We start from the raw sequence: 13,158 nt of genomic DNA, 5'->3' as shown, positions 1-13,158 counted from the left end.
ACGGTAGCGAAGCACCCGGTGCAAAACTATTGAATGAATCACTTGATCCGAGTAATGACCGATAATTGCTCTTGCTCATGAAATAGCAAAACAAAAAAAAAAGCGACCGTAAACATTACCTGCCATAAGCTCAACCAACCAACGAGACCTCCTGTACTGGCGCCTCCGCTCGGAAACCGGTTTCATTGGCGTAAGTGCGATCGACGTAATGGAAGTCGGTACGACAAGTACCGGTTGTGGTACGCACGTACGAGACATTTTTTTAGCTATTTATTTCGGGGCAATTCGGTGGAGGTGCAGAGAGCTACACCAGACAGTTTGGCGAACGTACGTGTCTGGCATGTGGCGTTAATCGTGCCGGTAAAAAGAGTCGAAGAGTGGACAGGGTAGGAATGGTATGGATGGATGGAGTTGTATGACCGATTCATTCATGTTGTGCTGCAGGAAGCATCGAAGCCATCCATGAACGAGGTGCTCGTGGGAAAAAAGGTAAGTCAAACAGGGCGTTTTATTCCATCATTTTTCTGTCTATAGACAATTAAAATATCGTCTTCTAAATCTGCGTGCAACCAAAACATCACTGATACATTTAAAAAAAACATTAAGGACTAGTAGAGCAATGCCATCAGGTTTAAAGACCGCAACGAACTATTAGTTAGACCTTCCGTTTCGTGCGATAACGAAAAACAACCAACTAGTCGGAATCGATGGATTTTACCTTGCACCGCGTTTGAGGAAAAACAGATTCCTCTTTCACGCACAAATAACACAAACCTTGCCGAAGGTCACGCTGCACACTAGAGCGAACGAATGTTCTGGAGCCCCACCAGTGTTCGGTGGTGCGACTTAATCGCGACTTAATCGACCTGCCTAACAGTTGAGTGAGTTGGTTTGTGTTGTGACGCAGCGAATCCAATATTAATGTGGCCGGCTAGCCGAATCTCCGAAAACTTTTCGGGGCAGCTAGTAGCAGTTTCTTTTTGCGCAACACTAGCTGCATCTCTTTTCTGCGCGCCAGCCTTATGCCAGGGCTTTTCTAGGTAGGGTGCACGAATGATTACGTTATGTCGGACGGCCGTTCGAATTCCGCGTGGACAACTCAACGGGCCGCCGACTGCCGAAAAACGAAAACGAGTCTTTTGTCTTTCGGTGTCATTGTTGCAGATCGCCGTCCACCGTCTGGGGCGTGTTTTGGCTGTCGCTGTGTGCGTGCCATCTGGCGAAGGAAGGTCATCCATCACACGCGCGCTAGGGGATGGAAACTTTTCAGGTCAGCTGTGCGAGCTGCTGCAGAGTTGTGATCAAACGTTGTGGGCTTTTTTGTTTTGGCATAAAAGCAAATAAAGCTTACCTTTCTCTTTCCGAAACGAGATCAACGCCAAAAGTAAAAACAAAACACAAATTATGCTGCTTTTCTCGCTCTCCTTTCTCTCTTCAACCAGTCTGATGATGAGTCGTTTATTGTAAAACAAGAAGACAAAAAAAAACAGCTTTAAACCCTGTAGCTCTTATCCCACTTCCTTCCCCAGGTACCGATTTCGCGGATGAGTTGCTCAAAAGCGCTCGATCACAAACACGCGCGAGATTAATTTGGTGCGGCCATTTGCTGTGCACGGTGTTGTTCTGCGTTCGGACCGCACAGGTCCGAGATTTTTGCGCAGCACCAGCAGATTCACTTCCGGTTGTGAAATCGAATTTCGTAAGCTTGCCTCGAATGTCCGGAGATGGTGCGTCTCGCGACCCATTATCTGCTCTTGGTCGATTCCTCCTCGGGAACCTCGTTCAGATGTTCGATCTTCGTCGTGATGTGGGTACCATCTCCTGTAGAAAGATAGGAGGAAAGCCATTGAGTCCTGTTTGGCCACAGGATTCCGCGCCCGTTTCTCTACATACCGTATTTTTCCAGCGTTCGGCGGACGAGATCTTTGGACGGTTCCTTGAGATCGTACGCCCAGCCAATCTTGGCGAAAACGTCCAGCCAGAAGGTGGTCAGATTGAACGCATAATCACCCATCTCGGCTGCCTTGTAGTCCCACGGGAACACGTGGTGATAGTTGTGCCATCCTTCACCCATCGCCAGGATCGAAACGGTTTTGTTTTCTGCCGGTCGAATGCGACTAAAGAAGGATCGAAGATCGTGTCAGTTTAGATCGCGCCGTTGCATACCTTCGGGTGTGCACTTACCTATCGTAGGGTTTGTTGCCATAGATGTGTGCCGCACTGTTAACCAGCCAGGTGAAGTTGAGCGTCAACACATACCGCAGCAAACAGTTTGCCAGAAAGGACAGGTACAGCGGTTCGCCCAGGAACAGCCACGGGATAAAGGACGGCACAATGAACGTAAACAGGATCTTCAACGCCATAAAGTGCCGCTGATGGAACTGGATCACCGGATCGGCCAGCACGTCCGACATGTCGATCAGCCGGCCCTTCTTGATGCATTCCGGATGCTTGCGGATCAGCAGCCAGCCGACGTGCGCGTAGAAGAAGCCTCGGTTCGAATTGTGCGGATCGGCGTCCGTTTCCGAGTACTTGTGATGGATACGGTGATCGCGCACCCAATCGAACAGGCTGTTCTGCCCGGACAGACAGTAGCAACACATCAGGATGATGCGCAGCGGCAGCTTCGCCTTGTACGCTCGATGCGTCCACAGTCGATGGGCACCACCGGTTACGCCGAATCCAGCACAGCCACCCACAAAAATGCCTACATCGAAACGGAGCACGTAATCGGAATTAGTGTGTGAACAGGGGGGGGGGGGGGGCGATGAAATCGGTCGAGTATATTTAAAACAAAATTGCTAGAGTGTGACACGCGCACAAACTCAGCCAACCTTTCGGCGATGCAGCAACGTAATCATTCGCTTTTGGGCAATCTCGCTATATTAATCTACGTCAAACCGCACCGGATGCAGCGTGTAACATGGTGCGGCAAACATGCGTCGTTCGAGCTTCGAGCTCATGGCCTCAAACGGAATGCACCCGTTTCTGCTCAATATCTTTTCCAATCTTGTGTCAGCAGACGCGTGTGACCTCGAATTTGTTTTAAATTACTAGAGCGATTCTTTGCCATTTTAGCCATTGCTGCTCTGTCAAGCGAGAGAGTTCGCTTGAGCGTTTACATCACCGAATGACGTTCTTAGATTATTTGGTTATACTCCAATTCGCCCAAAAAATCCTTCATATTTCGACAACACCCGAAAGAACTAATGACAGTTTAATTGGTCGGGTACGTTTTGTGTAGCTTTGAACGTAACCGTTTTCACTCCAAACACTTTGGACCAAACTTTCCCAAAACTAGTCTAGAGGAGGATCAATCCTAGATACAGCCAGGTCGCTATCACAAGACGCTTTGTGTGCTAAAAGCAACGCATAAAGTAGGAATCAATTTGAATTTCTAATAATGTTCGTCATTGGTGGTTTGGGGTGTATGTGTGTGTGTTGGTGAGACTTTTCAGTACGACTTCCTGCATCAACCAGACTGTTCGCGAGCTTTGAACGAACGAAGAATTTGGCATGAATATCTCAGACACACCATTAGCATACGATTCTTTCCGTTATGCCGGGCTGTGGAGTGTAAGATGGCCTGCGGGCCATCTTCCACTCCCCCCCTCCCGGTAACCTTCCCAAGCTGGGACAGTTGTCGTGTGTCGTGTGGAGGTTGTCGGCCGTTTTACATCCCAAATTTCGGGTCGGTCGTTATCGGCGATGGGTTCGCGAAGCGTGTGTAAAGGAACCTGATCGCAGATGCGTGAAGGTTGTAAACAAGTCCAACCGAAATTCGACTTTAAGAAATTTTAACGATAACCTTCCGCGTTACCATAAGCCCAAGGTTCGTCGCTTCGCTTATCGTGCAAGTTGTTCGTAGCGTTAGCGTGTGCAGCAAAGCCCAATAATGTGGTGCAATACTGTGTGGTATGTGCTAGGAATTGTACGTAGTAAAACTTACCCCACAGCCACGTCGTCAGTGTCGAGTACCAGACGTATTTGAAGAACAGTATCACCGTCAGCAGATGCAAACCACCGATCATGGCCACATTCTTCCACTTTATCTCCGCATCGAACTTTAGCCCGAACCGATCGGCGATCCACTGCTGCAGGGCCCGCCCAAAGCGGCTCTGTTGCCATTTGTTGTAGTGCTGCAGATAGTCGTCCAGATCCTTGTCCGTCAGCTCCTTGCTATCACCCATGCCGTTGAAATTATTGTTCAGATCGTTTGCGCTGGCCTGGGATGCGTTCTTCAGGTTGACATCCGTCGTTGCCAGCACCGCCCCCGGGACGGTTTCGGTTGTGGTTGCGACCGTCATTGTGCCCGACTACACAACAATTGCACCACACAACTAGTTCGACTATCACACACGTCTACGCGTCTTCGCACGATGAGCACGACTAAAATGGTGATCGGATGGACACAGAACTTGGGCAGGTTCACACTTCTGTTGTCTTCCGCCCTACCACCAGCGAATGGGGAAGAAAAATATCACACGAGAAGATTCGCGGTGGTGGAATTCTTAATATACCGGAATTCGTCGTTGGCCACACGCACACACACGCAAACACACTCACTTTAGCTCACGGTCACGGTGGATGTTAGAGCTTTTTTCTGGGGGAAATTCCCTGGATATGATAGCACTGGGGTAACACACGCGCCTTGATGGATACTAATTAGCTAAAGAACTTCATTAATCTTTTCTCCTGTTGAGTTGTGGTTCCGTTGCGGCCGTGCTCTTCCTACACGGCAAATGGTTGGTTGGCGCTTTATGGGCCCGATCTTTGTGGCAGCTCACTCTGCCCAACACTGTACCCAATTGTCTTTGGTTGGGTTTTGGCCCGGCTGGCTCTTATATATAACATTTTTCGGGTGGGAACCCAAACGCACACTGGCCCATACTAACACAGCCAACCGCCCGGGCACAAGTTTTCTGTGACTTTGCCAAACTTTTCGTCACACCGGCGCATCTGTTGCCGCTGGAACGCCTTATCCTAAGCCCCTAAGCTGTGTGAGTGTCTGTAGGAGACCTTAAGTGCTATTTCTTTCCGTGCTGTCACTCAGTGACAGAAACGACCCAGTCACCCAGAGGCAAGCTAGTTTTTCGGTTCAAACGGGCGGTGGGGATTCCCTGCGATATTGTTTTGACGACTGTCGGCCTCACAGATGACTGCACTGCAGGCCGGGAGGAACTCATGCGCGAGAGTGGACATTCCATGATAAGGTGCCTAGATAACGGCAAACCGGCGGAAGGGTCCGAAGCGAATGGTAAGCGGTTTGTAGCATTCGAACGATCGACACGTAGTGATGTGAGTTTCTCAAAACAAAGCCAAAAAAACCAAAAACCTGCTGCGGCCACCACCGATGGCGCAATTCGTTTTGTCGGCAGAAAAGAAAAAATCGGACAACAAAACACAATTTTCAAGAGAGCCACGCTCGGGAATGGTTCGTTTTTAGAAGGAGATATTTATTACAAAATAAAGTTTAAAAACACATAGAACACCCGACAGCCTGCTGGGAAGAAATGGGGCACAGAAACTTTGGTTTGCGATGCACCCGGACGGTTCTACGATTCGGCTGGTGCAGGAACCTCCTCCATGTGCCCGATCCGGGCAGTAATGTGTGTACCGTCGCCTGCCGGAAAAAGGGGTTGCGATCAAGAAAAATCCAACCATCGGCAATCGATAAACCCGCACTTACCGTACTTCTCGATCGTCCTGCGCACCAAATCCTGGGACGGTTGCTTCAGATCGTATGCCCAGCCAATCTTGGCGAAAACGTCCAGCCAGAAGGTGGTCACGTTGACCGAGTAGTTGCCCAGCTCCGCTGCTTTGTAGTCCCACGGGAACACATGGTGATAGTTGTGCCATCCTTCGCCCATGGCCACCACGGAAACGGCACGGTTTTCCGCGGGATTGATGCGCCTAACGCAGGAACGGAACCATTGTGAGTATTGGATTCTCTGGGTCTCGCTCTCTCTCTCTCTCTCCCTTTGTTTTCTCCGTACTTACTTATCGTATGGATGGTTTCCGTACAGATGGGCGGCACTGTTGACCAGCCAGGTAAAGTTAAGGCTTAGCACGTACCGGACGAAACACTGGCTGAAGAAGGACATCAGGAACGTTTCGCCGAAGAAGTACCACGGGATGAACGTTGGCAGTATGAAGCAGAACAGCAGCTTCATCAGCACAAAGTTCCTGCGAACGGGAGTGGGTTCGTTTTTGGAGATTTTAGATTTTGGACCAACGGTTGATAACACGATTGCACGTGAATTGCGAATGAAATTTGCTGTATTAATGAATCTCCTAATTAAAAGAACAATATTTACGTTTACATCACATCGTTCGCACATTAACATCAGTGTTACGGATTTGTTAATACAAAACCGGGTGAGGTCCGAACATTATGCGAACAAGATGCGCCTCTCCTTGGTTTGATTAGTACAAATCGACGAGCAAGCGGGTAAGATTAATTTATTCCATCACGCGCCAGTACACAATTCACACCTTTCGGAAGATGTCAAGGGCCAAACGGCTTGAAATTTCACGGGGTGGACATTGTGCAAGACCGCTCGAAGTTAGCCACGACTAGCCAACGGGAATTGTTAATGGATGTCGTACGCGTACAGGCACCCATTTCTCGGTGACCTTGGCGAAATGCCAAAACAGTGGACTTTCGCTGTTGAATTTTACCACAGCAGATACGTGCCACGATGAATCACCGGGCGTAATGAGAAGCGTCGGGTGAGACAAAACTTCGATGCACGCGTCGAAGGTGTGTTGCCCACGCGTACTGTCGTCGAGGCACTGTTTGCTTAACGCCGTGTACGGGAACGGCCAATCTGCCCGATGGCAAACACTCTGTTCGCGGTCGTTTCGCTTCGCCGTTTTCCACGCACAACCGGTGTTGGCAAACACAGGGGTACCGACTTTTTCCGAACGGGTCGAAGGTCTCGCTATCGGTCGATGTTGGTGGCCAAAGGTGTCAAATGCACGAAGGTGTCAGGTATGTGTGCGTTACATTTGAATGGAAATAGCTATTGTGTTGGAAAAATTGACGTTGACACGTTGTTAATGAAGTTGATAAATATGTTCCATCTCGCAGGATAGCAGGTTAGCAGGATTATGAAAAGCAATATTACGAAAAAGAAAGCTAGGAATTCCTAGTGACGAATTTCACCATTTTCGTAATCAAAATAAAGTTGGAAAAAATGCATTAAAGTAGGCTAAGAAATCGTGAGCCTACGATTTCTCACGGTGTATGCAATCCGCATTACACGGAATGGAAATGTGAGTGGTCGTTTGATTAGGAAGAAGGAGGAAAAGAGAGAGCGAAACGAGAAGACTGAAGCGTGATCGTACTACCTTCATAATGAAATTATCAATTATCAATTCATTACCAACAGTTACAGTGAGATATTATTTATTACAGTGAGATATTATTTATCGTCAAAATAAGGCAGCACCTAGTGCACTAACCGATTAGAAAATTCTGTTCTAATGAAATGAAATAATTAGCAATACGGCCAGACCGTTCCTTATGAATTAAAAAACTGAAATAATTGCTATGAGAGATAATATACTGTATGTTAGAGTGAGGACAACAAAAATGAAAAGTGTCCATGCGAGCTTTTAAATCAATTTTAACCTAAAGCAGTAAAACTTAAACTCATCTGATATGTATAGCCTTCCGATTGGGTTGTAAATTACATTTCACCCTTTACCGAAACTATAATCAACGTTTGCCGATAGCAGCGTTACGGTTAGCTGCAACAGCGTGGTCAGTTTATAACGTCCCATCGTCACGTGCCGAACTGTGCATCTAAGCACAAGCGTGTGCGAGCGCGATCACACCTGTGAACTCCTTTGCGTTTTGCATACCCGGTAGGCGCAAAGCGTTCGTTTGCACCGGTTTGTTTTTTTTTTTGCTGTAAAACTTACTTGTGGTGGAACTGCACGACCGGATCGCTCACGACGTCGGTCATATCGATCAGCCGGCCCTTCTTGATGCACTCCGGGTGCTTGCGCAGCATCAGCCAGCCGACGTGCGCGTACAGGAAGCCCCGGTTCGCGTTGTGTGGATCACCGTCCGTTTCCGAGTACTTGTGATGGATGCGATGATCCCGGACCCAGTCGTAGATCGTGTTCTGGCCCGCGATCGAGTAGCAGCACATCAGGATGATGCGGAGCGGCAGCTTCGCCTTGTACGAACGGTGGCACCATAGCCGGTGTACGCCGCCCGTTACCCCAAACCCGGCACAGCCTCCGACGAAGAAACCTGGGAAGATGGGCGAGAGAGAGAGAGAGAGTGAGAGGAGGAAAGTGAGCGAGTGTGAGCCAAGGGCGACTGTACGAACACGCGCGCGCACATTGTGGTTAGGAAATACCGATTTCGGGAATATGGGAGAGGAAAACTACTACGCTAGGCGTCTTCCGAGTGACGATCGTGATGACGTGATCGGCGAATGTAATTTCAACCCTTGTGTCTTGAATTGCTCACCAGTTCAACCACCAACCAAGCTCCATTCATTTGGGCTTGTTTGCAGGTATGCTGGTATGCTGCTCATACCACTCCGGGGGGGTTACGTTATTGGCAAGAGAGCTCTTTATTTTTTTGGGGGGAAGGTCTGCCGAAACCGAACGCCGCATTGCGGTGTCTTAATCGATCGCTATTCATCTTCATCGTGCGCAGATCGGTCAAAAAATTGCATTGCATATGCTGATGGCCCCTCGAGGGGTGACCGCGTTCGGCTGAAGATGGCTTCAATTTACGCGAGATAGCAAATACTTTGTGTGTGTGTGTGTGTGTGTGTGTGTGTGTGTGTGTGTGTGTGTATATGGAGTTATGCATACGCTTTCTGAAGTTTATTGTGCATCTTCCAACAAAACGTTTCATACAGAAAGTCTCGCAAGCGCACCAGCAAAGAAAACATGCTCGATCTACTCGCCGAAACCTCAAGGAGCAAAGGCAACCAAGATGCTGTGTACGCTGTATTTTGGTTCGGTTTTCGGTATTTGCGTTTTCAGCTGGCCGATGATTTATGTCGCCGTTTTCGAAATCTCGATCAGCTGGTGCGCGCGTTACGTTGTATACGTTGGTTAGTGGCGGTTAGATTTTTTTTAGGACGCCAAGCGAGGGCGAAACCAACGACAAAAGAAAAGGGGGGAATGGAGAAAAAGAAACCTCATCAATGGATTTGTATGTTTGTTACTACAAAGAAACGTGTTTTTTTGGGGGTTACGATAGGGCCCCGCTGAGCTGTGCTGCGTCACGAAGGGGTAGGGATCACTTACACAGCCACGGGCAAAGATTTGGGCATTCGAGCCTTGACGTGTTGTAGAGGATTTTCTCGTTTGGATCGCTCGCTAACCGCACAGCGTCGGCAACGGAGATCATTATTATCATTATGATTATTCCAATGACGATCGACGGGTGCCATCGTTAGGGGTGGGCTCCGTAAGGACGACCGTTCTGTTGTCGAAAATATGTTGTTTAATAAGCGACTTGCTATACCCAGATTCCACTGTCAATAGCCTTGCGATCGATAGCAGAAGGGCGTATATTAAAACTGGTTTGATTGTTGCAACATTGTTGTGACTAGCACACATCGGGAACTATCATCTTTCCCCACACGTGCGTGCCCTTTGACGAAGCTCGTAAAAAAACGTGTCAACAAAAATGCGCATCCCAACCCGGCAGCGCTCATTGACTAGGGAGCCTCGACGGGGTCCTGCTTTGCAGTGTTATAGACACCTTTCAAGCCCGAAACGATCGTCATGTAATCGATAAGGTTTTTTATTTTGTGGAGAAGGTGACCGTCAGCAGACGCTACGTCACAACAACATGCGGCTGAAAAGAAATTTTAAATTATTCATGCATATTATCTGTTAGCGGGTCGCTCGCACCGAACAACACAGACCCACGCCAGTACATGAGACGCATATTTTAAGACGAGTTTTAGTTTGAAGATGCTTTTGTTTCTCCCAATATATACCATCACAACGGACTATATGCAAAACATTTGTCTGGCTCATTATTTCCTCATCCAAACGATCCTTGTGAGGAGCGCGTGTGCGTACTGAGACGATTAATTTGTGTTTAAACCTAACCGATATGCTAATACAGCACTTAATCCGTAAACAAATCAAAAACAAAAAAAGGCGCGCAAAGTTTAGCCGTGCGTTATCCTTACGACTTTGTATAATTTGTGCGAAACCCCGTAGCCCACCGCCATGGGTAATGTATTAAAATGAAGACTAAAATATTCAGCAGCATTAAAAAGGATACGCGGAACCGTGCTTATCACCAACGTCAAATGGCGTGGTTCAAACTTTGCCACTGATGCAATCTGCGTGACATATATGTTTCGCACATTGATTAGTGATTAACTTAAGAAGGGGGTGTTTAGTATGCCTCTAGAATCGAACCTGCTTTAGAATAGTGGCCGCGCGAAGAATCCGTGCTAATCAGCATAACGCTAAAAGTTTAGCGAACGGTTGAAGGATCATAGATACACGGAACGGAAACTAGCTAATGCTTCGTTTACCTTGCACAACCTCGTGGGAAGGAAGCGAAACGCGTCCCACTGCCAAAATCACCAACTTGTGACATTTGAGTAGGCAATAGCTTGGAATATCAGCCTCCAATATCAGATTCGTCAGATTCGATTCGTGACGCTTTCGATGTGAAGCTGTTGCCTGCTGATGATTAATAGTCGAGTAGATTACTTCTTTGTAATGGTTTCTTGCTAGCGGTTCGTTCGTTTTGCATTCAATGTGGCTAGTTAGTTGGAGGTTAGTTGGAACCGCGTTTGGTCACACGAAGAAGCTTTACAGCAAATAGAGAGAGAGAGAGAGAGAAAAAGAACAACCGCCGATACAAAAGACATCCCCAATGCAGCCGGAATGCACCGAAGTCAAGGCTGCAAACTCTGCTATTGTAATGGATGAATCCAATTTACCGTGGCTTTGAGGGGACAACTTTCTAATTCAGATGCAACGGTATTGCGTTTGAAGCAATCGTAAACGACAATAGTGCTATTTTTTGTTTCGTTAGCTCGTACCAATTCATATGCCTAACATTGCGAAACACGTTTCATATTTGCCCAGGGTTCGAACGGCACCATTCACTTGACGGGGTGCGCTAACTCAATTATTGGTTGCGAATTTTAGACGAAGTTTTGATATCCTGACGGTCCAGTTTTTTTTTTGTTTGTTTGGGAGCCAGTTTAGCGGGGGGCAGTTTTTTTGTGTGTGTATTGATTCGATTAAACGTCCCAAAAAAGGCGAAACCAAATGACAAGTAGTTGCACTGCAGGAAGTAGCGAGTTAAGCAATCGGCTAGACGAATAACGTGAGAAATGATTGTAAAAGGGGCGATCGCTAGCTGAGCCACGAGGGCTCAGCGGACGAATCCGCAGCCACCAAAGCAACAGCACACTTACCCCAGAGATAGGTGACGAGCGTGGCCTGCAGGACGTAGTAGAGAAAGGAGCTGATGGCAATCACGTGAAAGATCCCGATCATGAACACATTGTTCCACTTGATTTCGGCATCGAACTCGTAACCGAAGTATTGCTTCAGCAGGTTTGACAGTGTGCGGCCCCAGGCAGACTGCTGCCAACGGTTGTAGTGCTTGAGATAGCTGTCGATATCCTTGTTGCTTACGCTACGATCATCCTCCATCTCGTTGTTGTTGCTGTCCGGGAAGGTGGTACTGCCAGCAGCAGCAGCAGCACCATTCGCTGCTGCCGCCGCCGCAGACTGCTGTGATTGATCATTTGATCCCGGCTTCATGTACTGGGCCGAATTGCCGGCAATGAACTGTAGCGTGCTGGTGATGCCCACCGTCATCTTGGCCACTTAATCACAGCACTTCAACACTTTTGGGCAGACTCCGCTGTTGTTGCACATACAAACAGACACAAACACACGCACACGTGTTCACTCGCGAGCACTCGAACACCTTCTACGTAGGGATGTATGTAATGAGCACCGCGTATACCGCGATTTTAGTGTTTCGGACCGTTTGTGGGGTACGATTCCGAAAGCATTTGAACTTTCTCTTTCTCACTGTGCCTTCGCGTTGGCTTACACAATCCCGAAAAACACAACAGGCTCGGTGATCCCTCTCCCTCCCGCGAAAAAAAAGGCCCAGAAAAAAGGGGGTATCTCGAGGTTCCCTCGGCTAACTCGACGGCCGTGAAATGCGTTGGCCACGGTATTAAGGTAATGTCGAAGCGTTCAATAGCACGCACCGGGGTTGTCTGCTTGCCGCGCGGTACGATGACAGACAGAAGCCTAGAGCCCCGTGTCCCGATGGTTTTATATCGGTTTTTTCGGTTTGCGACGATCACCTCTCTCGCCGTGCTCGCGAGCATCAATGCGTCGCTGCGTGGGTCAGGGCGGCTGTAGCCGAGAGGCAGACGGACCGGAGGGTATGCATTCGCGGACGCACCCGAAGACAAGTGTGTGACGTCGTAGTGCAGGACCTGGACCGGGAAGGTTTCCGTACGAAACTGCTGGGAGATGAAGTCGGTACACAGACCGATTTTTCGGTGGTGTTGTAAACGCAACACAAGGGAGAGGGTTGAACGGGTTTTTGCTGGAGAGACACGATGCTAGGCTTGCGAGAGAGTCATGTGCTGCAATGATTGATCGGTGGAGAGGAATCCGAATGGTTGGTTGATCGAACCGATATTCGTAGACGGGCAGATCTATTGCTCTAATATGGGACTGTATTTCCCTACCTAAGCTGGCCAAAACGGGGGACCCCTAATTTGCAAACATCCAGAAAGTGCACAGACTTTTGGCATCATAACAAAGAACCGATCAGCACCAGTCCAACAATTCATCATCCCGCGATCGTGGGATAGGGAATATAGCTGCACGATCTATTATGAGGGTTGGTGCCACAAAACCGGTCACTAGGGTTAGGTTTAATTGGCCTCCATTAGTACCGATGCGAGTGAAGGTGATTTTCGCCACAGGAAGATCTCAAAGGACGGACGGTCGGGGTTACGATCGATTAGGACAATAAATTCTCGCCGATTGGCCAATAGCCAGTAGTCGCGGATGCATGTGCAATTTGAAGCGATGGAGGTTAGAATAGTGGCTACACCTGTCGCCGTCCTGTGAGTTTTAGTGCCGCGTGAGCATTGTTTGAAGATC

General features: G+C 48.4%; 2 protein-coding genes across 2 annotated transcripts; both read right to left on the bottom strand.

Annotated features, from left to right (window-relative positions):
* Positions 1 to 1,402: 1,402 nt before the first annotated feature.
* LOC118506833 (stearoyl-CoA desaturase 5-like) lies at positions 1,403 to 4,822 on the bottom strand. The gene is made up of 4 exons (XM_036044545.1): positions 3,950 to 4,822; positions 2,185 to 2,707; positions 1,894 to 2,117; positions 1,403 to 1,821 (listed from the first exon to the last, which is right to left on the bottom strand). The coding sequence occupies exons 1-4, from the start codon at positions 4,305 to 4,307 to the stop codon at positions 1,745 to 1,747; spliced, it is 1,182 nt and encodes a 393-aa protein (XP_035900438.1). The 5' UTR covers positions 4,308 to 4,822; the 3' UTR covers positions 1,403 to 1,744.
* Positions 4,823 to 5,435: 613 nt separating this feature from the next.
* On the bottom strand, positions 5,436 to 12,300 carry LOC118506832 (acyl-CoA Delta(11) desaturase-like). The gene is made up of 5 exons (XM_036044544.1): positions 11,433 to 12,300; positions 7,930 to 8,266; positions 6,001 to 6,186; positions 5,690 to 5,913; positions 5,436 to 5,623 (listed from the first exon to the last, which is right to left on the bottom strand). Exons 1-5 carry the CDS (start codon positions 11,839 to 11,841, stop codon positions 5,556 to 5,558), a joined length of 1,224 nt encoding a protein of 407 aa, XP_035900437.1. The 5' UTR covers positions 11,842 to 12,300; the 3' UTR covers positions 5,436 to 5,555.
* Positions 12,301 to 13,158: the final 858 nt, after the last annotated feature.

This window comes from Anopheles stephensi, chromosome 2 (assembly GCF_013141755.1).
Source record: "Anopheles stephensi strain Indian chromosome 2, UCI_ANSTEP_V1.0, whole genome shotgun sequence".
NCBI classification, from domain to species: domain Eukaryota; kingdom Metazoa; phylum Arthropoda; class Insecta; order Diptera; family Culicidae; genus Anopheles; species Anopheles stephensi.
Note: the sequence above shows the minus strand (reverse complement) of the source record. Positions and strands in the feature narration are given on the sequence as shown.